Below are 25,914 nucleotides of genomic sequence, written 5' to 3' on the forward strand. Positions count from 1 at the left end.
AGGGGAACTTATAAAAAATGTATCATGGCTCAATCATTCTTTTTATTATATAATATGAGGCCTTTTATGCATGGTTTTTACTGTTTTCCCTCTGTCCCTAAGCCAGACTTTGTATCTTCAACCTCGCTTAGTTCTAAATTAAATATTTAAATAATGTAGATTTCAAGTACAAATGATAAAATACCATTTATTTCAATTCTACATATTATATATTGTGATACATATTCACATTTTCCTATATTTTTCATAAATAGAACCCTTGTCCCTTGGGGTCACTGTCATTTCCACCACACTGTACAAAATAGAATCCTGGGATCAGTGTTTTAGGTTTGTATATTTAGTAACCATAGCAACAGAAACTCCACAGTGGAACACATGGCTGGATGAAATGGTGTCCTCTACAGGGGGTAATGAAAAGAAGAAAAATCAAGGTAAATATGAGTAAAACTGAGAGTATGTTTATTGGTCGTCATTTCCAAACAGCTCATATTTCACATGGACGTAAAAATAACTGGATACATTTAATTTAATAATGTGTAATTGGTGTATATTTAATGCTAACTCTAAAACTAATATTAGCAGGCTAACATAGCATGAGATTTTAGAGGGAAAGTGGGGAAATGTCATTTCCACCACAGTCATTTCCACCACGGTGTTCATTGTGGTGGTAAAGACAGGTTGTGGTGGAAATGACATTGTTCGTGCTAAACAGCAAATTATTTGGGCTATAATACTGATACTAAATTCAAAAACAGTTTTAACAATATTACAATATTGTTGGTAAATAAGAGAACAATAGATAAGTAGGTTTGACATGATGTCTTGGCTCTTTCTTTAAGATGGCAAGCAATACCACAGCACAGAGGTCAAGATCATACAGAGAAAGAATAAAATCAGATCCACTTAAATATGCAGAGTCCCTCAAGAAGGACAGAGAAAGATACCTGAAGAAAAAGCAACAAGGTGTTGTTAAATCTGTGACAGAAATGCCGAAAAGAGAACAACGAAAAATGAGAAGACAGTGGCGAATTTCTCAACGAAACAGACGTAGGAAATGGAAAATGGTCTCAGCAGTGAATAGTTTCATGGCACATACAACACCACCACCATCACCAGACAACATGAGTGTTAATGCAGAAGACATCCCTGAAACACCTCAGCTGTGTGAGCCTACACCAGAGAGAACTCCACAGAGGAAAAGAGGGAGAAAAAAGGTTGCGAAGGCAAAAGCAAAGGTGTACAGAGATCTTAATGACATTAAACAAAAGCTTGAGGATGCCCTCAGAAAAGTTGAAAAATACAAAAAAAGAAGTAATCGACTGAAGAAGAACCTGGGGATCCTAGAGTCACCTAAAATGAAAACAAAGCAACAGATGCAGCAAGAAAGCAAGCAATTAAAGAAGACACTCCTATTCCATAACACCATTATGTCAGAAATAAGAAAAAAGTATCAGAATGTTGACAATCGTAAAGCTCGGCAACTGATCTCCAAACTTGTGGCTGGCAAGATCTTAAAAAAATACCGCCTGGTCACCATGGCCAAGAAGGAGTTTGGATTCTCTACAAAACTAATCAGGACAAACATGACAAGGGCCGACAAACTCAAATACACCCGCAAAACACAACGAAACAGAGTCAGCCAAGAAGTGAAGGAAAAGATAACAACGTTTTTAGAACGCGACGATAACAGTAGGGCCACTACTGGAAAGAAAGAGACAATTACAAAGATGATGTTCTTTTAGATTGTCTCTACAAGACCGGAGGAGATTTCTTGGTGAGTTCTCAGCTGCTTTTGTGCAGATCCCCATCCTTGCCAGTGTTTTGGTCTCAAAAAAGTCAACATACTGGGAGCACAGAACATGGAGACTGCATTGGGATCACCAAGTTCAAGCACACTTACCAGCACATCTCAACCCATCATAGACCTGCATGAGGGACTGATTGGAAGTTGGTGTGTGGTACGGTATGATGGGGATCCTTACCCTGGCATTATACAGGATGTGGACCCTGAGGGTTGTGCTCTGGTGAGAACCATGAGTCATATTGGTAAAAACAAGTTCTTCTGGCCTATGAGAGACGATGTTATTTGGTACCGGCCAGAAGATGTGATCAGGCTGGTCCCAGAGCCTCAACCAGTAACAAAGAGGCATGTGATGGTGGAGCCAACAGTTTGGAAAGAAATATGCTCTGTTCTTGACCATGAAACATAACTGAACCTCTGGCCCATATGCAAGTTTGACAGATACAGTATTTAGCAAATACAATGTCTATTTAGTCAGATTCAACTTGTTATTCCACATGATTACGTTTGACAGTACATGGATTTACGATATAACACACATGACAGTAATGTTTAAGTACAGAGTGTTTGCTCTGGTTCAGCATAGGCATATAAGTTTTCAATTTCAAAATATATTGCCTATTTTATCTGTTATTCAACTGGTTATATTAAGGTTATGTTAAGGTAATGATGACATAAAGGGTTTGCTCTAGTTTGTACTAGTTTGCTCTAGTTCAGCATGTAGAAAACAGTGAAGAAATGATTTGCTGATTTTTAACACAAATTCATGTTTTTTCATTTTTTGGATTGTTTTTAATTTAAAAATATTGGTGATATGTTTTTGTTCACAAATGCTGTTGCTTATTGATTTGCTCTGGTTCACCACATAGAGCAGTAGAACAATTTTTTTAATTGGAAGTTGCCTATCTGTCATTTCCGCCACACACTGTCTCTTCCGCCACGCCATGTCATTTCCACCACAACACATATTTTAAAGTAAAACATATAAAAAACATACAATCAAACCAACTATATTCAGTGGTGTTGATAATTGTGCAGTTAGGGCTAAGATTTGTGTATACACTTTGAGAAATATATGATTTTGAGCTATGATAAGAAAATGAAATGTTCCATTGACCTAGTTTTAGGTGTTTTTTAGTGTAAACATTGTAAAATCTTTACAGTTACATTTCTGAAAAAAATAATAAATTACAAATTTGAACAGATATGTGTGTGCTATTTAATCAAATATATTTATAACAGAAGATATTTCATTATTTTCTCTTAAAAATACATGTTTTGTTATGTGATGGAAATGACCGTTTTCTTCGACTGTCAGATAAAAATGGCAAAAAATATATATTAGTAAATACAAATCATCACAGCCAACTTCAGGGAAGGTTTCCAGACAGATTGAGAAACCAACTGATACTAAAAAATTGTTTGTAGAAATGTTTTTATTTTCTGAAACTGTCTAGCTCAAAGAGTACCATAGTTGAAGAATTACCCATAAATGAATGTATATTTAGTCTCTCTTTGCTTCATAATTTTCTACAGGAAAGAGGCTGAATGTATCTCACCGGAGAAATCACTCTCGAGCGAGCGAAACAGTGCCTCTCTGTCTCTGTATGTGAAGCCCATCTATCTCATGCTGTCTGGTCAAAAATAATATTATATTGTTGCCGCCGGTAGCATTGAATACAAGGGAAGCCAGCGAGCATTTGGCCTCCCTTGATGAAAAAAGTAATAATAATAGCCAATCAGTGTTGAGCTAAACTGAGTATGAAAAAGTATGAAAAATGTATGCACTCACTAACTGTAAGTCGCTCTGGATAAGAGCGTCTGCTAAATGTGAATGGTCCTGGTGCACCAAAAAAAAGGGTCAAGGGAAGCCAGTTTGGATTTGGCTTCACTCCTATCACATCACCCCAAAAGCCAAACATCATTTACAGAAAAAACTTGCATCTCGTTGTGTTGTTGTCTTCCGGTGGCTATAGCTACAGTAGCTAAAATTGGCCCTTACCTACATTGGCCATGGATGGAGATAGGGATTTGGATTCATGCCCCTGGCCTGAAAGGATGGGAGTTTAACATGTAGCTAGATGTAGTAGGCTAATGTTAACGTTGTGTCGAGTAAACATTGCTAATTATGCCGTGATGACCAAGGAGAACCGCTGACGCTGTATTTTCATCATAAGGTTTATTCATAACAAAGGGTTACAGCGTCGATTTACAGATACCTGCAGATACCCGGAGAATAATCGCCCCATCTCAAATCTGATTATTCTGCTTCTCCTCTGTCCTAACTGTGGTATATATTCTATGTAATCTGATATGGGTGTTCCCCTACAGACCAATCACCTGTCTCCACACAACAGACTTCTTCTGTTCTATGGGGTGTCCCTCTAAAACTGCTCCCTCTAAAACTGAATAAACATCTTCTCAGGTTCCACTTGAAAACGTTAGCTAAGTCATAACTCTTCAGACACTACATTAACTAGCTGGTCTGGCATTTTAGCCAGGTGGCCAACGACAACAAAAACTAAAAGCGTGTACTGTATCATGACAGAGTCATAGATCGTTTCTCTACAAGTAGGGTGAGTCAACATGTTTTTTCTACTTGCACGCACACACAGAAATCAGTACCACGGACAGCCACATCATATTTCACTTACATTGATTGGACTAAATAGTTTTTGGTATCTTTTAGTTGTCACTGTATTAGACTAAGCATAGGTGATTAGATTATGTTGAAATGTTGAAGTTGAAATGGTGCTTGGATAGTGGAGGCAGCGCCTGTTTTCTTTGCGACTTGCGGTAACTCTCTGTGGTAGTAAATCAATAGTTGTTTAGTAGTCCGAAAATGTCAGAAACATTAACTTGCTTGACCATGCTGTAGATCATGTAACTGTTTGTTACATGCAATATGTTTTGTGGACTTCACCAGACAGATGTTGCTTTCTGGTTTTGTGATGAAACAAAGGTGTGGTTGAATTTATTTTGCCACTGTGTATTCTTATTGTCTCATCATTAGGCCTATATATCACAGTGTCAAGGCATATGAACTAACAGGTTATAGAGCAAACAACGCAATTATCACAGCACATAGGTTGTAATATGGCTTTTTTTCTTGGCTTAGCTTCCCCTGTGATTTTACCCATGCACCGCTCTCCTCCAGTTTGCATAACAAACACTACACTTGTCTGTTCAGGTTCAGCTGTGGGGCAAGACTCCATGAAGATTACCTACGGCGTAATGAAACACGTCACTATATAAACGGGCACAAGACTCCGTGAAGATTAAGTATGGCGTAATGAAAAACGTCACGATGTGTATATTTTTTGACACGCAAAGACCGAAAGAGCGTTCCATATGAAAGCACCATTGCTCCCAGTGTCCGTCAATCATCGAATGACGTCACCTATCCATAGCGTTTCCGGTGTGGGTAGGCGGGGGTTCCATATTCCCTGGTCTGGACTCTTTTGCAAACTAGGGCGAGACAACGCTAGACACGAATTCAGCTCCGTAGTGAGCCACACCGGCTACTAGTGGAAGCAATTAAGAAAAAAAGGATTCATCTACAAAAAGACAGCCACTCCCCAATTTTGTGAGCATACCTCTCTTTAGCAGTGTTGAAGAAGAGTTATTGAGCAGATAATCCGACCAAGAGAATAGACGACCGGTCAACCTGAGATTCGACGGGGGAAAGCCCGACATCTCATTTTCTGAACGGAAAGTACAGATTTGTCGGGATTAAAGCAAATGGGACACACTGGGCCTCGAGTCTGAGTGAAGGGAACACGGTGGCGACGCTTAAAAACAAGGCAAATCTGTTGATGAAAACATGATTGTTTATACAAAATGATGGTGTTATTTCTTTTTGCTACCTAGCAAATTGGAGTCTGGGATTTCAGGGGTGTATTCATTACCTCTTGCAACGGAAACCATTTATTGTTTAAGCACTAAACGGAAGTAAACGGTACACACGAAACGGGGAGGGACCTACCTGAATTTGTCCAATAGAAACTCGTTTTCTTTGCGAAACGTTTCCCGTTTGGAATAAGTGGTTTGTTTCAAAACGTTTTGCAACAGACGGAACGTTTCACAACAGAATCGGCATAATGAATAAACCCCGATGCTCCACATTGGCAAAATAAATATTTACTTTTTCGGTTGCGCTTGAAGGGAGTAGGGTTAGATTTCTTCTACCATACCAACTCGGAGAGCGATTTTTCGGCAAAGAGAGTGGTAGCTAACTAGCTCATTGATAGAAAAATGTCAGCGAAGGTGCGCCTGAAGAAGTTGGAGCAATTGCTCGTGGACGGAACCCAAAAGAATGCAAGTTCACTGAGCGTCGAGACACTTCTGGATATATTGATATGTTTGTACAACGAATGCAGCAACTCTCCTTTAAAACGAGAGAAGCACGTGACAGACTTTCTGGAATGGGGTAAGTTAGATTTGATAACCGGTTCTGATTGCACGGGCTGTGACAGAGCTCGTGCTCTTCGTACAATAATACATTCTCCATTACTTGTAACCATAGCAATGCTAACTCTGTTGCTGACAAGCTTACTGCATTTCTGAAAATGGGATAGCCTAGCTAAGAGTCAGTCATTTGGAATAATGACAGCAAACAACATTTCAGTGTCTGTCAATTCTAAAGCTCTATTGACCAATAAGCCTAATTAGGCTGCTTATATTTAAAGGCATGGTACACTGTGCATATAGTTTGAAATAACCAATACCTTCATGATCATTCCTTGTTGCTGAAATCTCTTCACACTAAACATTTCAGAAGCAAATGTTTATGAAATGTGGCCCGGTTAGTGTTCTCTTACAGAGGTGAATGTACTGTTTATTGGATTGCATGACTCAGTGCGTGGACTCAGATTACAAACAGAATGCACTCAAAAGGATTGTGTTTTCTCAGGGAAACCAGTTGCTGATTTTGACCTTCCTTCAGCCTGTCCTGTCAGGCACTGTTTACATTTTACTTGTCAGAGCTGTCGTACAAATGTGACCACATCTCCAGTTTGAACCTCATGCCCAAGGAATGGTGTTCAGAATCAGCTGAGGGGGAGGCTCATAACATCAGGTTTATAGTTTCCAGGTCAAGGGAAATGGAGGAATGTTCCAACTAAAAGGCATTCATTTAGCCAAATAGGCTACTTGTTATTATTCCGAATGAATAACAAGCAACCTATTTTTTGTGCCAGAATTCCTCACGTTTTATGTCAGGACCTGACTGTGACGCATAGTCGACACTGTTATGCTCCATAGCTCATAGGCTGCTCACAGACCCCCCCCCCCTCAATCTGCTCCAGTCCAGACACACATACCGTAGTCCAACCTGGCCTTCGGGCTGCAGTCATTCAACACAATGAGAGGATTCACTTCATTGGGCTTTTCATTGACGTCAGTAATGAGATTACAACCCAGTGTGTCTGCTCCCGAAAATGCCGTCGCTGTCCTCATGGGGACCCGTCATCAGAAGGTGCCACAACTCCGTTTTGACTGTCCAAGAGAGTCCAGTGCACCACTCCTCCTTTGGTCGTGGAACGATCTTAAGTCAGCATCAGAGGAGGGGGGGGGGAGAGAGTATGGCTGCACAGTTTCCTGCCGACCCTCTGGGTTCATAACATGGCCTAATTTGGTTTAGCCTAGGCCTGTTTGTAAATGGTCCTTTTGGAATTCAATCAGGGCAGCTAAATGATACTGTAGCGTAATGAACCAGTTCCAAAACCCTACATATGATTTGCGACGGGCAGGTCCAAGAGTCAAGTTTATCTCTATGGTCTTGGTCAGATCGAACACCTCAGGGTTGTGTTCAGTCAGCACAAAATGGGTGAAAGGTAGGGCGATGTATCAATTTAATTCAAATGTACGTTTAAGCACGATATTCCACATGCCTGTATCGCAAGAATCAAATATCTTTGTTTCATTTTCGTATTTATGAGTATTTATGTTTGCTTGTTCTCATGTCTTTTGGTCTCGTCTCCTTCGCTCCTTCTGCTGTGACTTTGCACCTTCCCATTTACACACACACCAAGCCCCTACCCCTGCCACTCACAACAAGAAAGATGAAAGATCACTACTTCCTCTCTGACAACAAGCGGTTCAACTCGCTATTTGAGGTTTGGTCCAACCGAATCGGTCATATGGACACCGAAACACATTGAGACATTATTTTACTGTAATAGAGGACAAGTTAACCTTTCTAATGATACCCTTTTTTGTCTCAACTCCTCAAATTGCGTACAGAGCAGACACTACTAAAACAGGAGTATCAATGTACATTGATTCTGGAAAATGAATGCTCAGTTTCTGTCGCGTGCAGCATTTTAGCCACAGACTGTTATACTAGCTGTCTAGTCTGTGTTTTATAAATGTGCAATGAGCATAAAAAACTATTACATAAGGAATTGGCAACTCATTCTCATTCTGAGAAATAAGGTAGGCCACTTGATTTCAACATCTGAACAAAGCGGACAGGCTAGCATGCTGTTCAAACAGTTGGAGATGGAAAGAAGGGTGTGTTCATAACAATTAAACTGTTCTACGTTGTTAGCTAGCAAATAGATCCAAGTTGGCTGGGTGATTCTCATGAAAACAGTTTTAAAATGTCTGTAGCAAATTGAGTTACAAAACCATGACGCATCTGCAAAAACCAACTATCATTCTGAGGACTAAGATATCTAGTTTTTGGTAAAGTATCTTATTTGAAATACATGTTTAAATTTTGCCTGAATTTAGAAAAAATGTAGCTCCAAATTCTCACCCGGATTAAACTCGGGTCATTTAATAAAAACAATTTTTTTTAGAAAAACTTATTTGAATAAAATAATGTTTCTGTAGTTTGTCCAAATTGTATACTAGTTGAAGTTTACATTAAACTATATTTATTATGTACAAACAATGTCTGTGGACATGTCTCATTACCGTAACACTTTTTCAAGTTCCTGTAAAAACTCCAATCAGTTTATAAATATAATTATTCACCCATGATGCATCATCTAGAGTGTTAGTCCTTAGATGAGCACAATTTAAGATAATGTATTCGCTTATATTCTTTCAGAATGAAGTTCTTATTCTCAAACACCCCCTTTACTCCACTTGGCCTTCTCATTACCCAAAGGGCTAAAGAGCTCAAATTGGGAAAAAGTCTGATTTCCATTTTTTGGGGACAGTTTCGTGAGAATGACCCGGCTAGACTGTAAATATAAAGTTGAGGGAGCGTGCAATTGGCATGCTGACTGCAGGATTGTCCACCAGAGCTGTTGCCAGAGAATTGTTAATTTCTCTAACATAAGCCACAGACCACTTGTAACCACGCCAGACCAGGACCTCCACATCCGGTTCTTCACCTACGGGATCGTCTGAGACCAGCCACTCGGACAGCTGATTGAAACTGTGGGTTTGCACAACTGAAGAATTTCTGCACAAACTGTCAGAAACCGTCTCAGGGAAGCTCATATGCGTGCTTGTCGTCCTCACCAGGGTCTTGACCTGACTTCAGTTCGGCGTCGTAACCGACTTCAGTGGGCAAATGCGACTGGTCGATTGTTTGGTCGATAGGCTGTTGGTCGACCGAGATTTCTGAAGTCGAACAGTCACATATTTTTTTGGGGGGGTTCATGGTGCGCAAGACACCTGTCTGATTCGCGCCTCGCTCTGTGGACTAATCCAATGCGGAGGCCACGGGGATGGCACAGTCCGTCACTCTAAGACATGATATGAAATTGTATATGGTTAAATGTAAAAACAATGGTGCAACACTAATAAATCTAATATTATTTTATAACAAATGCGCTTTATCCCAGGTTGGAAGAACCGCTGTCCGCGGTTCTGAAACAATCTTTAGTGCGCTGTAGAATTGGCACCTTTCCCTATGTTGCTATGTGCATAATAGCAAAGTTAACCAGCATATTGGGATTGAGAACAATGCGGCGGAGGCAGCAGCAGCAGAGATGAGAAAACAGTCTTTGCCTTAGCCTAATTGTCTAAGAAAATTGAGGACAGAGGAAACCCCAACTTAATTAGGTTTATAATCAATAGCCTAACTGTTAAATGTGCCTGGCTTTATAAATCATCCATATACACTACCGGTCAAAAGTTTTAGAACACCTACTCATTCAAGGGTTTTTCTTTATTTTTACTATTTTTTACATTGTAGAATAATAGTGAAGACATCAAAACTATGAAATAACACATGGAATCATGTAGTAACCAAAAAAGTGTTAAACAAATCAAAATATATTTGAGATTCTTCAAATAGCCACCCTTTGCCTTGATGACAGCTTTGCACACTCTTGGCATTCTCTCAACCAGCTTCACCTGGAATGCTTTTCCAACAGTCTTGAAGGAGTTCCCACATATGCTGAGCACTTGTTGGCTGCTTTTCCTTCACTCTGCGGTCCGACTCATCCCAAACCATGAGGTTGGGGGATTGCGGAGGCCAGGTCATCTGATGCAGCACTCCATCACTCTCCTTCTTGGTAAAATAGCCCATTATACAGCCTGGAGGTGTGTTGGGTCATTGTCCTGTTGAAAAACAAATTATAGTCCCACTAAGCTCAAACCAAATGGGATGGCGTATCGCTGCAGAATGCTGTGGTAGCCATGCTGGTTAAGTGTGCCTAGAATTCTAAATAAATCACAGACCGTGTCACCAGCAAAGCACCATAACACCTCCTCCATGCTTTACGGTGGGAAATACACATGCGGAGATAATCCGTTCACCCACACCGCGTCTCACAAAGACATGGCGGTTGGAACCAAAAATCTCCAATTTGGACTCTAGGCCAAAGGACAGATTTCCACCGGTCTAATTTCCAATGCTCGTGTTTCTTGGCCCAAGCAAGTCTCTTCTTCTTATTGGTGTCCTTTAGTAGTGGTTTCTTTGCAGCAATTCGAGCATGAAGGCCTGATTCACACAGTCTCCTCTGAACAGTTGACGTTGAGATGTGTCTGTTACTTGAACTCTGAAGCATTTATTTGGGCTGCAATTTCTGAGGCTGGTAACTCTAATGAACTTATCCTCTGCAGCAGAGGTAACTCTGGGTCTTTCATTCCTGTGGCGGTCCTCATGAGAGCCAGTTTCATCATAGCGCTTGATGGTTTTTGCGACTGCACTTGAAGATACTTTCAAAGTTCTTGATATTTTCCGCATTGACTGACCTTCATGTCTTAAAGTAATGATGAAATGTCATTTCTCTTTGCTTATTTGAGCTGTTCTTGCCATAATATGGACTTGGTCTTTTACCAATAGGGCTATCTTCTGTATACCCCCCCCCCCACCTTGTCAACTGATTGGCTCAAACGCATTGAGGAAATACATTCCACAAATTAACTTTTAACAAGGCACACCTGTTAATTGAAATGCATTCCAGGTGACTAAATGGCTGAAATTATGTTGCAGCTTCAGCACGGACAGCGCAATAAACACTTGCTGTGCTGTGGTGCCTCTTCGCTGCAGTAGGGAGGAGAGCGAGACAACATGCGCCAGTCACACAGGCACTCGCTGTAATTTTTTTAAACACAGTGTGACCATCAGGCTCTTTCTTGAGTCTTGTGTATCTTAATTATTTAATCAAACAGTGTGCTTAAAGCATCAGACAAGCTCAGTGCAATGTAGTTTATTTTCTTCAAACACAGGGTTTGTCTGTCTATATATGGAAAAATAATTAAATATTCAGTTTGGTCGAAAGAACAGGACGACTCTCGGTCAACCAATTCTTTTTTTAGGCGGGGACAGCTCTACTTCACGGATGAATCCCGGATTCAACTGTACCGGGCAGATGGCAGACAGCGTGTATGGCGTTGTATGGGCGAGTGGTTTGTTGATGTCAGCTTTGTGAACAGCCCAATGGTGGCGGCGGGGTTATGGTATGGGCAGGTATAAGCTACGGACAACAAACACAATTGCATTTTATCGATGGCAATTTGAATGCACAGAGATACTGTGACGAGATCCTGAGGCCCATTGTTGTGCTATTCATCCCCCGCAATCACCTCATGTTTCAGCATGATAATGCACGGCCCCATGTCACAAGGATCTGTACACAATTCCTGGAATCTGAAAATGTCCCAGTTCTTCCATGGCCTGCATACTCACCAGACTTGTCACCCATTGAGCATGTTTGGGATGCTCTGGATCAAAGTGTACGACAGCGTGTTCCAGTTCTCGCCAATATCCAGCAACTTCGCACAGCCATTGAAGAGGAGTGGGACAACATTCCATAGGCCACAATCAACAGCCCGATCAACTCTTAACATGGCAGTGTAAAATGTGTCGCGCTGCATGAGGCAAATGGTGGTCACACCAGATACTGACTGGTTTTCTGGTCCACGCCCCTACTTTAAAAAAATAAGGTATCTGTGACCAACAGATGCATATCTGTATTCCCAGTCATGTGAAATCAATAGATTAGGTCCTATTGAATTTATTTCAATTGACTGATTTCCTTAAATGAACTGTAACTCAGTAAAATCTTTTAAATTGTTCCATGTTGCGTTTTTATATTTTTGTTCAGTGTATTTTGATAAAATAATTCAACGATTAGTGGGTTATGATTTGTGGAAGGCTTATATTTAGCCTAGGTATAATTTCTCAAGCCCTGAATTCATTACATTATTGCTGACTGTTTGAAATGTACCTTTTTAATTGTACAACAAAGCTTATTTAAAGACAGAAATCGAGATCCAGTGCCTTCAGAAGTATTCACACCCCTTGACTTTTTTTCCAAATTTTTTGTTACAGCCTGAATTAAAAATGGGATTAAATTGAGATGTCACTGGTCTACACACAATACCCCATCATGTCAAAGTGGAATTATGTTTTTAGGAATATTATTAATTAAAAAGCCTGTACAGAATAAAAACTGTCCAAAACATGCATCCTTTTTGCACTAAGGCACTAAAGTAAAATTACAATTTACTTTATGTCCTGAATACCAATCATTATTTTTTTGGCAAATCCATCACAAACGTCACTGAGTACCACTTCATATTTTCAAGCACGGTGGTGGCTGCATCATGTTATGGGCAATGTTCCCTTTAAGCTGCGGCTGTGGCCCTGAGAGACTGCCACGCAGCTCCCCGGGACTGCCGTGCAGAAGAAATATAAGCCCACGGAGATTGAACTTCACTCAAGTTTCTAGAGTTTTCCCTGTTAACACTATCAACATTTCCCTCATCAGTGCGTCACACAACACTTTGCAATGAGCTGGAGGCAGTATTCATTTTGAAAACATATACTTAATTGTTTGAAACCTGAACGTTTTACTGCATATTATGAGGTATGTCTTAGCTTGCTTCAAAGTAGCCTAGCCAAAATTAGAACATATCCGTGGAGGTAATTATTTTGTATCAAATTTCTTTCATTGTCCGGTAGCCAAAGGCACAATCCTAGTCATATTAGCAACCCATGTTAGTTGTTGAATATTAGATCTCCCCCTCTTTCTACAACAGAGATTAAGATATTTTCCTCTATCTGTCACATGAAACCGATCGCATGTGCGGTGTGTTCCTGCTAATTGTATTATGGAACAAACATTCGCGCATGGCCTATTGCCTTGTGCGCGCATTGCTGCGCTTATTATGTGAAGAAATAATAGTTTATCAACATTTTAAGCTAAATGTTCTGATCTGTTGCATCAGACTCATTGCTTAATGTTTTTTTATGTAGGGCTACTGGTTGTATGAATTTGGGCTCTATCGTCCCACAACTGTTCCAGAGTCTGTTTGGAATAGGCTATTTCTTTCTCGACAAGCTAACCAATAGAATAGATACACTTCTACTATGGGGTATAGTAGTAGACTTAGGCTAGTGATTTTGCTGTTCGTTACACATCTTGTTGGCTGAGGAAAGTAAATGTGGACAGTTATTCTAACATCTTCAAAGTGCACATCAGAATTCGGTAAGAAGGACTGCACATAGTTGCATCCTCGACTTGCATGTTCTGTTAAAGGGATACTTTGGGATTTTTGCAATGACGTCCTTTATCTACTTCCCCAGAGTCAGATGAACTCGTGGATACCATTTATTTCTCTACGTGTAGTTTGAAGGCAGTTGCTAACTAGTGCTAGCGGAATTGCTAACTAGCATTAGCGCAATGACTGGAAGTCAAAATCTATTTAATCCATTTTGAATTCAGGCTGTAACACAACAAAATGTGGAATAAGTCAAGGAGTATGAACACTTTCTGAAGGCACTGTATATTGTGAATCACCCATAAGTTTGAAAAAATCTACATATGATTTTTAGGCCAGATCGCTCAGCCTTAGTGAAAAAATGCCTTAGTGGAGGTTGGTTAGGGCTTTTTCAGTCCTCCATAATGTCTGAGGTGAAATATCTCCTTTTACACTGCCATGTTAAGATAATAATTTTATTGAAACTTTAGATATCCACAAAGGTTCATATAGGCTACTTACTACTCTGGCACTGACACAAAGCAAAGTTTGATCTCAGCAGATACAATGGTCAAAGGTTGAGCATCTATGGGGGTCCAATTCCCTGAAGAGCAGCAGTGTGAATTGTCCCTCTTTATCACTGAATGACATATTGACCGCGCCTCACCCTCTAGTATTGAGTTCACAGTCCATCACTGTAACCTTCTGGCGGCCTCTACTGCACACTCCTCATTCCAGTGGCCACATCACAGATGTAGCCTAAAAGCTCAGACACATAGTAGGATTGTCAACTGTTTGCCTGCCGACAGTACTTAGCACCTCTGAACAGTGTCGTCAGTCACTCTTGAGTTCACAAAGCAAAGTCAGCCACTCATCCTTGTTAAAATACTCCAAACCAGAAGGTAGCAGTAGTGTTGTTTGGCAATGCATATCCGTGCGTATTGCTTATGTTCTAGAGTCCAAGTTATCTGCGCTAATGTTGCTATTTTGTAAAATCCCTTGTTGATACTAGCCAGATGGCCACAGCTAGATAACTACCTAGCAAGATGACGAACAAACTATTTAATTCACTCTCCATAATCCTATACTGCCAGTGTCAGCCCATAGCCAAATGTTTAGCTAGCTAGCTAACATTAGCATATTCGCTAGCTAGCACAACATAGCTAGCTAAGGACACTGCACTAACTCGGCAGCTAACATAGGCAGCTGATCATGGAAACGAGCTTGTAGTGATTTACTTATAATGTCAATACTAGCTACAGTGGTTAGCTAGCATGAAGGAAGTCTTTAGTGTTGTGTGCATTAGCTAGCTACCATCCAATAGCCTACATTGCATATGAAGTATGACTGGCTCATCCGTGGATGTATGGAGAAAATGCTATTTTTTTTGTGGTTCCCCTACGTGAGGGTTTGTGCTCTGATTGGCTCAGTCATGTTCACCGCTACCGGGTCGGCACGCAGCAGGTGCCGCTTTTGTTCTAGCAAGAGAAGGAACGGCCTCCCATGGTGATAAGTACTGTACCTATTGGCAGTGAAATTCTCTGTGTGTTTCATGCATAAAAGTCCCCTGGAAGAATTGCTTAATAGTGTTAATGAATTGCAATTAGCTTCACCAACTGTTTTCTATTTTATTTTTTATTCAGGGCTTGTGAATGTTCTGTGTTCAACGGACTTAAAATTCCTGACGCATTTTACAACCATCAACCTAGTTTCTTGTATGTCAATGGCATTATTAAATTGGTATGCTTGAAGTGGTCTTGTCCCGTTACCAAGGGAGAGCCCAGATTCCTGTGCACCCGAGCAGCAAGAACCGTAGCTGAGTGAATTAGCTGCCAAGGTCAGTGGGAGGAGACTGCTATGCAGGTGTTTATTGCCTCACTGCCACTCAGACAGGAGGGCTATTGCAGCCATCTACATGGAGGATTAGAGGGTCTAAACAGATCAACTAGTATTTGCACTAAGTGTGTCGTATCGGCGTAAGATTCTGCTGTGACTTGATTTCCCTAAGCAGAGACTGCTTGAGCTCAACCCCACCACCTTGTTTTTATGCCATTACTGACATATACCCCTGCCACGGTGTAGCGAAGCCGTGCAAGGTCGCAATCTAGGCCTATATGCACAGACGGGATTAATCCACTGCCATGGCTTTATGCAAATATTAAATGTCACTCCTCTGGGTCCTGCTTCTGTGGCAGGTTACCCCGCAGGCTCTCGCTGTAACTGTGTTAATGCAAATAAGCCACAGAAGCAGGACCCAGAGGAGTGACATTTAGTATTTGCATAAAGCCATGGCAGTGGATTAATCCCGTCTGTGCATATAGGCCTAGATTGCGACCTTGCACGGCCTGCTGCTGGTTTTTACAGGTAAACAGACCTGTGATGGCCTCTGGCTAGAGACCACACAGTCAAACAGGTTTGGCTACTGCATCTCATGTACTGACCTTTTTAAAGGGAACATAGAAGAACAAGGCCGGACTTGTGCAAAGGAAACCAAACAGCAGCTAGATCTGACTGGCGCTCTCATCAAAGCAGTCTGGCATGCTGTGCTGCTGGGAGCAGTTGAAAAGGAGGGAGACACCTTTTAACATGGCTTCTTCTCTGTGCACCCTCATTCTCACACAAAATAAACATCACATTTTGGATTTGGAGTTAAAGCGGCAATCAGCAGTAGAAACAATAATTAAGCGCCCCCCCCACCCTTGGTTCAGTAAAAAGCTGAGTGATGGGGCTGGAGAAATGTAATCACTCTCAAATTCATAGACCGAGTTATGGATGCAAGGATTGACCATCCATGATATCAAAATGATAGATTTAACCATTTTTTGAGGCTATGTAGTGTTTGTTGACATTTTCTTTGTTTACAAATGTTGGAGTAAAACAAGCTTATATTTTGGGTTCTGATGGGGCTCGACAGTTGAACTAAACTCATGAGGAATTTGTTATATTCTTCAAGAATCAATGTGTACATATCATTAATTAATAAGTCCAACAATGGATTTACTGTAGCAACTGCTGTTTGCCCCTTTTTAAAATGAATGATTTTATTGTCTTTTTTATTTAGGCATAGGCCAACATAATAGTTTGTGATAACTCACAAATGAGGATTGCACTACACATCCTGAGTAACATTTTCTCATTTTCATTCCCCCTTCTGTGGTCCAGCTGATCCCTGTAGCCTGTTACCTTCAGGTGGGGGATGTACTCTGAAAATGTTCTGTCCCTGGACGTGGTACTAGCCTTTATTACATTGCATCTACATCCATGCAACATGCCTAATGTAAGACTGCCATGATCCATACTTGCCTCACCCACACCCAGGGCTCTAAAGTGCGTATGCGCTCGTTCAAAAGTTTGGGGTCACTTTGAAATGTCCTTGTTTTCGAAAGAAAAGCAATTTTTTGGTCCATTAAAATAACATCAAATTGATCAGAAATACAGTGTAGACATTGTTAATGTTGTAAATGGCTATTGTAGCTGGAAACGGCAGATTCTTTATGGAATATCTACATAGGCGTATGGAGGCCCATTATCAGCAACCATCAGTCCTGTGTTCCAATGGCACGTTGTGTTTGCTAATCCAAGTTTATCATTTTAAAAGGCTAATTGATCATTTTCTAATGATGTATAAGAATACATGAATAATGGGTTTTCTAACCCTTTTGCAATTATGTTAAGCACAGCTGAAAACTGTTATGCTGATTAAAGAAGCAATAAAACTGGCTTCTCGGAAGTTCTCAAACAACGCTGTGTACTACTCCATTCACAAAACAGCGCAATCTGGCTCAAACCTGAATAGAAAGAGGAGTGGGAGGCCCCGGTGCACAACTGAGCAAGAGAACAAAAATCTCACAGGTCCTCAACTGGCAGCTTCATTAAATAGTACACGAAAAACACCAGTCTCAATGTCAACAGTGAAGAGGAGACTCCGGGATGCTGACCTTCTAGGCAGAGTTGCAAAGAAAAAGCCATATCTCAGACTGGCCAATAAAAAGAGAAGATTAAGTCAGTCTGAGATATAGCTTTTTCTTTGCAACTCTGCCTAGAAGGTCAGCATCCTGGAGTCGCCTCTTCACTGTTGACATTGAGACTGGTGTTTTGCGGGTACTATTAAATTAAGCTGCCAGTTGAGGACCTGTGAGATTTTTGTTCTCTTGCTCAGTTGTGCACCGGGGCCTCCCACTCCTCTTTCTATTCAGGTGGCAGTCTTACATGTATAGGACCTGTGAGGCCCATTTTGTTTTTCAATAGGACAATTACACAACACACCTCCAGGTTGTGTAAGGGCTATTTTACTACGAAGGAGAGGGATGGAATGCTGCATCAAATGTAATGGCCTCACAATTTGGGATGAGTTGGACCACAGAGTGAAGGAAAAGCAGCCAACAAGTGCTCAGCATACATGGGAACTCCTTCAAGACAGTTGGAAAAGCATTCCATGTGAAGCTGGTTGAGAGAATTCCTAGAGTGTGCAAAGCTGTCATCAAGGCAAAGGGTGGCGATTTGAAGAATCTCAAATATAAAATATATTTTGATTTGTGTAACACTTTTTTGCTTACTACATGATTCCGTATGTGTTATTTCATAGTTTTGATGTCTTCACTATTATTCTACAATGTAGAAAATAGTAAAAATAAGGAAAAACCCTTGAATGAGTAGGTGTCCATACTTTTGACTGGTACTGTATATAGTTGTAATGATATGGCTTGGTTGTACCATTGTTCCCCGAGCGCAGATTCATTAATACAGCTTAAACTGCTTGTTTCTAACCCCAAAAGTTCAAAAGATCTGACCCATATTACTAGCACATGTTTTTGCCTTCATAAACCATGTTGTGGGCCGTTCTAAAACTACTTGTGGGCTGCATTTTGTTTTACACCTAGTTCAGTCATGTTTGTTACCTCATTAGCTAGCTAACAACCTGGTAACTTTACCAGCATATCCAAAAATTTGGGGGCACAGAAAGAAAGGAAAAGGCACAGCTTTTTCAAGAGATGAATGATCATAGTAATGAATGAATGAGAAATATCTTGCATGTCCTCATCACAAACTTGACGCTCTTAAAGAGATGGTTTACAATTTTCAGTGCAATGCATTTCAATAGGAAAATACTGCTTTACATTAGAGGTTGACAAGGGAGTGATATTTGATTTTTTTCTCCCTGTACTGTCCTGATCCCGCAACAGTTCTATAACCCCGGAACTTTCTTGTCCCTTCCCGATAAAAATGACTCCAGTCCCATGCAAATTTAGGCCCGCTCCCTATTAGTAGCCTATTTGATTAAACCACAGCATTTCTTTTACAAGCCTTCCTTGTCAAAGACAAATTTAGCTAAAATATTGCTCTTTCCTTGGCTCTAATGTTAATGTTAGTTATGGGTCCTTGGCTGCAACAAGACATTGCAATTCCTTGAAGGCGTCATCATTACTCTACTGATGTAAGTTGGCATCGGAGGTAGGTTAGTGACTGTCAACGACTGGAGTGAGGCGTGATTGAGCCGACACCAGAGGGGGGAAATTACTTTTATTTATTTATTTATTTATTTATTTATTCTTGTTCTTTTGACCAACTGATTGGTCGACATTTTTTTACGTGTTTTTTTTCTATATATAGACACACCCTAAATAAAATCAACTATATGTAGGCTACTGAGCTTGTCTGATGCTATATGCACTGCGATTTAAAAATGAAGACACACAAATTACTAAAGAGGGAGCCAGAGATCAATATGGCCTAACCAGAAGAAAAAAACCTGTTCCTGACCCCCCTCCTCCCGCTGCCCGCTGCTGCTGGTCTTTGCAGATTCTGCCATTATGCTCCTAAAGTTGCCAGTAATAGGCTACACCAGTGGTCGGCAACCTTTAACATTTGGAGTGCCAAGTTATTTGACAATTTACACTGATCTGCGTGCCAGTTATGGTTTTCATATGCATATTTTCGTGGAACAGTTTAATTTAATTTATAATAAAATCTTCATATCTCAAAATCAATCAAGTGGTTAATCAAAATTCTATCTAAATGAAAATGATGCAAATCTAAAAGTACATTTATATTTATATATATATATATATATATATATATATATATATATATATATATATATATATATATATATATATATATATATATATATATATATATATATATACACACACACACACACACAGTGGGGAGAACAAGTATTTGATACACTGCCGATTTTGCAGGTTTTCCTACTTACAAAGCATGTAGAGGTCTGTAATGTTTATCATAGGTACACTTCAACTGTGAGAGACGGAATCTAGAACAAAAATCCAGAAAATCACACTGTATGATTTTTAAGTAAATAATTTACATTTTATTGCATGACAAAGTATTTGACCACCTACCAACCAGTAAGAATTCCGGCTCTCGCAGACCTGTTAGTTTTTCTTTAAGAAGCCCTCCTGTTCTGTTCTCCACTCATTACCTGTATTAACTGCACCTGTTTGAACTCGTTACCTGTATAAAAGACACCTGTCCACACACTCAATCAAACAGACTCCAACCTCTCCACAATGGCCAAGACCAGAGAGCTGTGTAAGGACATCAGGGATAAAATTGTAGACCTGCACAAGGCTGGGATGGGCTACAGGACAATAGGCAAGCAGCTTGGTGAGAAGGCAGCAACTGTTGGCGCAATTATTAGAAAATGGAAGAAGTTCAAGATGACGGTCAATCACCTTCGGTCTGGGGCTCCATGCAAGATCTCACCTCGTGGGGCATCAATGATCATGAGGAAGGTGAGGGATCAGCCCAGAACTACACGGCAGGACCTGGTCAATGACCTGAAGAGAGCTGGGACCACAGTCTCAAAGAAAACCATTAGTAACACACTACGCCGTCATGGATTAAAATCCTGCAGCGCACGCAAGGTCCCCCTGCTCAAACCAGCGCATGTCCAGGCCCATCTGAGGTTTGCCAATGACCATCTGGATGATCCAGAGGAGGAATGGGAGAAGGTCATGTGGTCTGATGAGACAAAAATAGAGCTTTTTGGTCTAAACTCCACTCGCCGTGTTTGGAGGAAGAAGAAGGATGAGTACAACCCCAAGAACACCATCCCAACCGTGAAGCATGGAGGTGGAAACATAATTCTTTGGGGATGCTTTTCTGCAAAGGGGACAGGACGACTGCACAGTATTGAGGGGAGGATGGATGGGGCCATGTATCGCGAGATCTTGGCCAACAACCTCCTTCCCTCAGTAAGAGCATTGAAGATGGGTCGTGGCTGGGTCTTCCAGCATGACAACGACAAGAAACGCACAGCCAGGGCAACTAAGGAGTGGCTCCGTAAGAAGCATCTCAAGGTCCTGGAGTGGCCTAGCCAGTCTCCAGACCTGAACCCAATAGAAAATCTTTGGAGGGAGCTGAAAGTCCGTATTGCCCAGCGACAGCCCCGAAACCTGAAGGATCTGGAGAAGGTCTGTATGGAGGAGTGGGCCAAAATCCCTGCTGCAGTGTGTGCAAACCTGGTCAAGACCTACAGGAAAGGTATGATCTCTGTAATTGCAAACAACGGTTTCTGTACCAAATATTAAGTTCTGCTTTTCTGATGTATCAAATACTTATGTCATGCAATAAAATGCAAATTAATTACTTACAAATCATACAATGTGATTTTCTGGATTTTTGTTTTAGATTCCGTCTCTCACAGTTGAAGTGTACCTATGATAAAAATTACAGACCTCTACATGCTTTGTAAGTAGGAAAACCTGCAAAATCGGCAGTGTATCAAGTACTTGTTCTCCCCACTGTATGTATGTGTGTGTGTGTGTATATATATATATATATATATATATTAGTATTTTACCCCCTTTTTCTCACCAATTTTGTGATATCAAATTGCGATCCGATTACGATCTTGTCTCATCGCTGCAACTCCCCAACGGGCTCGGGAGAGGCGAAGGTCGAGTCATGCGTCCTCTGAAACATGACCCGCCTAACCGCGCTTCTTAACACCCACCCTCTTAACCCGGAAGCCAGCTGCACCAATGTGTCTGAGGAAACACCGTTCAACTGACGACCGAAGTCAGCCTGCAGGCGTCCGGTTCGCCACAAGGAGTCATTAGAGCGCGATGAGCCAAGTAAAGTCCCCCCGGCCAAACCCTCCCTTAACCCGGACGACGCTGGGCCAATTGCGCGCCGCCCTATGGGACTCCCGGCGACGGCCGGTTGTGGCACCACCTGGGATCAAACCTGGGTCTGTAGTGACGCCTCATGCACTGCGATGCAGTGCCTTAGACCGCTGTGCCACTCGGGAGGCTTAAAAGTAACTTCTATTGCCATTGCCAATATGTAAATATAGCCTACATAAACCAACAAATAAAAACATTGCAGCCTGCAGGTAGGAAATATCCTGATAAATATCTTATAAATCACATTTGCTACGCATGGCCTGTTTGCAAGGAACTTGAAACATTGTATCAAGTATTAACTTGGTCCAGCTCGATCGTGCTAGCAAACTTGCAACATTGTATAAAATATTCGGGGCCCTCAGTTTCCCACGCCAGTGAGCTCCAGACAGACAGACACATCTGTAGACTATTTGCGCAAGGGATAAGAAGGAATCAGGTAGGCCTATTTTTATGAAGTTTCCACCGGATTAGAGCATTACTTTTTTTCCCCCTTTCATGCTGAGTGCTTATCGAAAGGGAGAGAGCTGTAAAGATTTTTCAAATAGGCTACGTTGAGGAACTATTGTAATTCTCAGACTTCGTTTACTTGCTGTTTGAGGCGAATACAATTTTTATTTGAGAAGCTACACAGTGATGGTGAGTTAAGACAATCAGCAATAGTATCAGATCTCCGAATGGGCACATTTACAGGCCTACATTTGTGAGCAGGCCAGGTAGCCTAAGCCTACTTCTATGTGTAATCAGGTGCATGTCCTTACTCAAGATTGACAGGAGCGCTACAAACAAAAGACTGTGAATAAATGGACAACTCTTAAATGGAATGAAATAAACCAAAACTTTTTTTTCACAAGTGTATCCTTGGTTGTGCGCTCAGCAAACAACGTGTCCACTCATACAATGACAACGATGATGATAATAATGATAATAATATATTGAATGCATTAACAGAAATTACCGTAACCAAACAAACATTGTAGATTGGAAATGATGGGAATTAACGGTAAATGTACTACTGGTGATACTGGTGTGCCATCACTGCAATGGATTAGTCCACTGAGACAGGTGTGAATCAGACAGGTATTTCATGTGGCACATTTTTTTTTAATATATAAACTCTGCACAAAAAGAAACATCTCTTTTTCAGGACCCTGTCTTTCAAAGATAATTTGTAAAAATCCCAATAACTTAACAGATCTTAATTTTAAAGGGTTTAAACACTGTTTTCCATGCTTGTTCAATGAACCATAAACAATTAATGAACATGCACCTGTGGAACGGTCGTTAAGACACTAACAGCTTACAGACGGTAGGCAATTAAGGTCACAGTTATGAAAACTTAGTACACAAAAGATGCCTTTCTACTGACTCTGAAAAACACCAAAAGAAAGATGCCCAGTGTTCCTGCTCATCTGCGTGAACGTGCCTTAGGCATGCTGCAAGGAGGCATGAGGACTGCAGATGTGGCCAGGGCAATAAATTACAATGTCCATACTGTGAGACGCTTAAGACAGCGCTACAGGGAGACAGGACGGACAGCTGATCGTCCTCGCAGTGGCAGACCACGTGTAACAACACCTGCACAGGATCGGTACATGCGAACATCACACCTGCGGGACAGGTACAGGATGACAACAAGAACTCCCCGAGTTACACCAGGAACACACAATCCCTCCATCAGTGCTCAGACTGTCCGCAATAGGCTGAGAGAGGCTGGACTGAGGGCTTGTAGGCCTGTTGTAAGGCAGGTCCTCACCAGACATCACCGGGAACAACGTCACATATGGTTACAAACCCACTGTCGCTGGACCAGACAGGACTGACAAAAAGTGCTCTTCACTGACGAGTCGCGGTTTTGTCTCACCAGGGGTGATGGTCGGATTCGCGTTTATCGTCGAAGGAATGAGCGTTACACCGAGGCCTGTACTCTGGAGCAGGATCGATTTGGAGGTGGAGGGTCCGTCATGGTCTGGGGCGGTGTGTCACAGCATCATCGGACTGAGCTTGTTGTCATTGCAGGCAATCTCAACGCTGTGCGTTACAGGGAAGACATCCTCCTCCCTCATGTGGTACCCTTCGTGCAGGCTCATCCTGACATGACCCTCCAGCATGACAATGCCACCAGCCATACTGCTCGTTCTGTGCGTGATTTCCTGCAAGACAGGAATGTCAGTGTTCTGCCATGGCCAGCGAAGAGCCCGGATCTTAATCCCATTGAGCACGTCTGGGACCTGTTGGATCGGAGGGTGAGGGTTAGGGCCATTTCACCCAGAAATGTCCGGGAACTTGCAGGTACCTTGGTGGAAAAGTGGGGTAACATCTCACAGCAAGAACGGGCAAATCTGGTGCAGTCCATGAGGAGGAGATTCACTGCAGTACTTATTGCAGCTGGTGGCCACACCAGATACTGACTGTTACTTTTGATTTTGACCCCCCCTTTGTTCAGGGACACATTATTCCATTTCTGTTAGTCGCATGTGTGTGGAACTTGTTCAGTTTATGTCTCAGTTGTTGAATCTTGTTATGTTCATACAAATATTTACACATGCTAAGTTCGCTGAAAATAAACGCATATGACAGTGAGAGGACTTTTCTTTTTTTTGCTGAGTTTATATTTGCCACTGATCGACTAGAAAAATCTTGTCGACCAACAGTTTATTGACCAAACAATCGACCAGTCGACTAAATGGGTTCAGCCCTAATTTTTATATAGATTTTTATTAAGTAAACTATATTAGGCCTAGCCTACACAGTTGTTGTTTTTATGAAATGCTCCACATTTCTTCCCAAACAACTGTTTATAATTATTCCTGTACTGCACGTTCCTGTAGACTGTTGATCCTGTCCCTTCCTGTCCTGAACTTGATTCTAGAACTTCACTCCCATTCCTGCTAGAATCCCGCAGGACCTGCAAGACCCACAGGAGTCCTGTTCCTATGTCAACCCCTTCTTTACATACAGTGCCTTCAGAAAGTATTCACACCCCTTGACTTTTTCCACATTTTGTTGTTACAGCCTGAATTTAAAATTGATTAAATGTAGGTTGTTTGTCACTGGCCCACACACAATACCCCATAATGTCAAAGTGGAATTATGTTTTTTGAGATTTTAACAAATTAATTACAAATGAATAGCTGAAATGTCTTGAGTCAATAAGTATTCAACCCCTTTTGTTATGGCTACCCTAAATAAGTTCAGGAGTAAAAATGTGCAAGTCACATAATATGTTGCATGGCATCACTATGTGTGCAATACTAGTGTTTAACATGATTTTTGAATGACTACCTCATCTTTGTACCCAACACATACAATTATCTGTAAGGTCCCTCAGTCGAGCAGTGAATTTCAAACACAGATTCAACCATAAAGACCAGGGAGGTTTTCCAATGCCTCGCAAAGAAGGGCACCTATTGGTAGATGGGTAAAATTAAAAAAGCAGATATTGAATATCCCTTTGAACATGGTTGAGTTATTAATTAGACTTTGGATGGTGTATCAATATACCCAGTCACTACAAAGATACAGGCGTCCTTCCTAACTCAGTTGCTGGAGAGGAAGGAAACCGCTCAGGGATTTCACCAGGAGGCCAATGGTGACTTTAAAATAGTTAGAGTTTAATGGCTGTGATAGGAGAAAAGTCAATGGAGTTGCTTACCAAGAAGACAGTGAATGTTCCTGAGTGGCCGAGTTACAGTTTTGACTTAAATCTACTTACCTGGAAATGGTTGTCTAGCAATGATCAACAACCAATTTGACAGAGCTTGAAGAATTAAGACTCGCAGCTGTTCTCGCTGCCAAAGGTGCTTCTACAAAGTATTGACTCGGGTGTGATTTCTGTATTTCATATATTAAACATTTGCAAACATTTCTAATATGTATTCACTTTGTCATTATGGGGTAATGTGTGTAGATGGGTGAGAAAAAAATGAATTGGATCAATTTTCATTTTAGGATGTAACACAACAAAATGTGGAATAAGCCAAGGGGTATGAAAACTTTTGAAGGCACTGTAATGTAGAAACGTAATATTCCATAAATGACTTTTTAATTTCAATTACAGGTATTTGTATC

At 41.1% G+C, this 25,914-nt stretch overlaps 1 protein-coding gene across 2 annotated transcripts in view; it reads left to right on the top strand.

Moving 5' to 3' along the window:
• The first annotated feature begins 5,264 nt into the window (after positions 1-5,264).
• Positions 5,265-25,914, top strand: part of LOC311107015 (serine/threonine-protein kinase MRCK beta-like) — a 178,017-nt gene continuing 157,367 nt past the window's right edge. For both annotated transcript variants that reach the window (XM_084149466.1, XM_084149467.1), the window contains exon 1: positions 5,265-6,230. In XM_084149466.1, coding sequence (XP_084005592.1) covers positions 6,056-6,230 — 175 coding nt within the window. In that variant the 5' untranslated portion in view covers positions 5,265-6,055. The remainder of the gene's footprint in view (positions 6,231-25,914) is intronic.

This window comes from Coregonus lavaretus (genome assembly GCF_964263955.1).
Source record: "Coregonus lavaretus genome assembly, chromosome: 31".
Taxonomy (NCBI): domain Eukaryota; kingdom Metazoa; phylum Chordata; class Actinopteri; order Salmoniformes; family Salmonidae; genus Coregonus; species Coregonus lavaretus.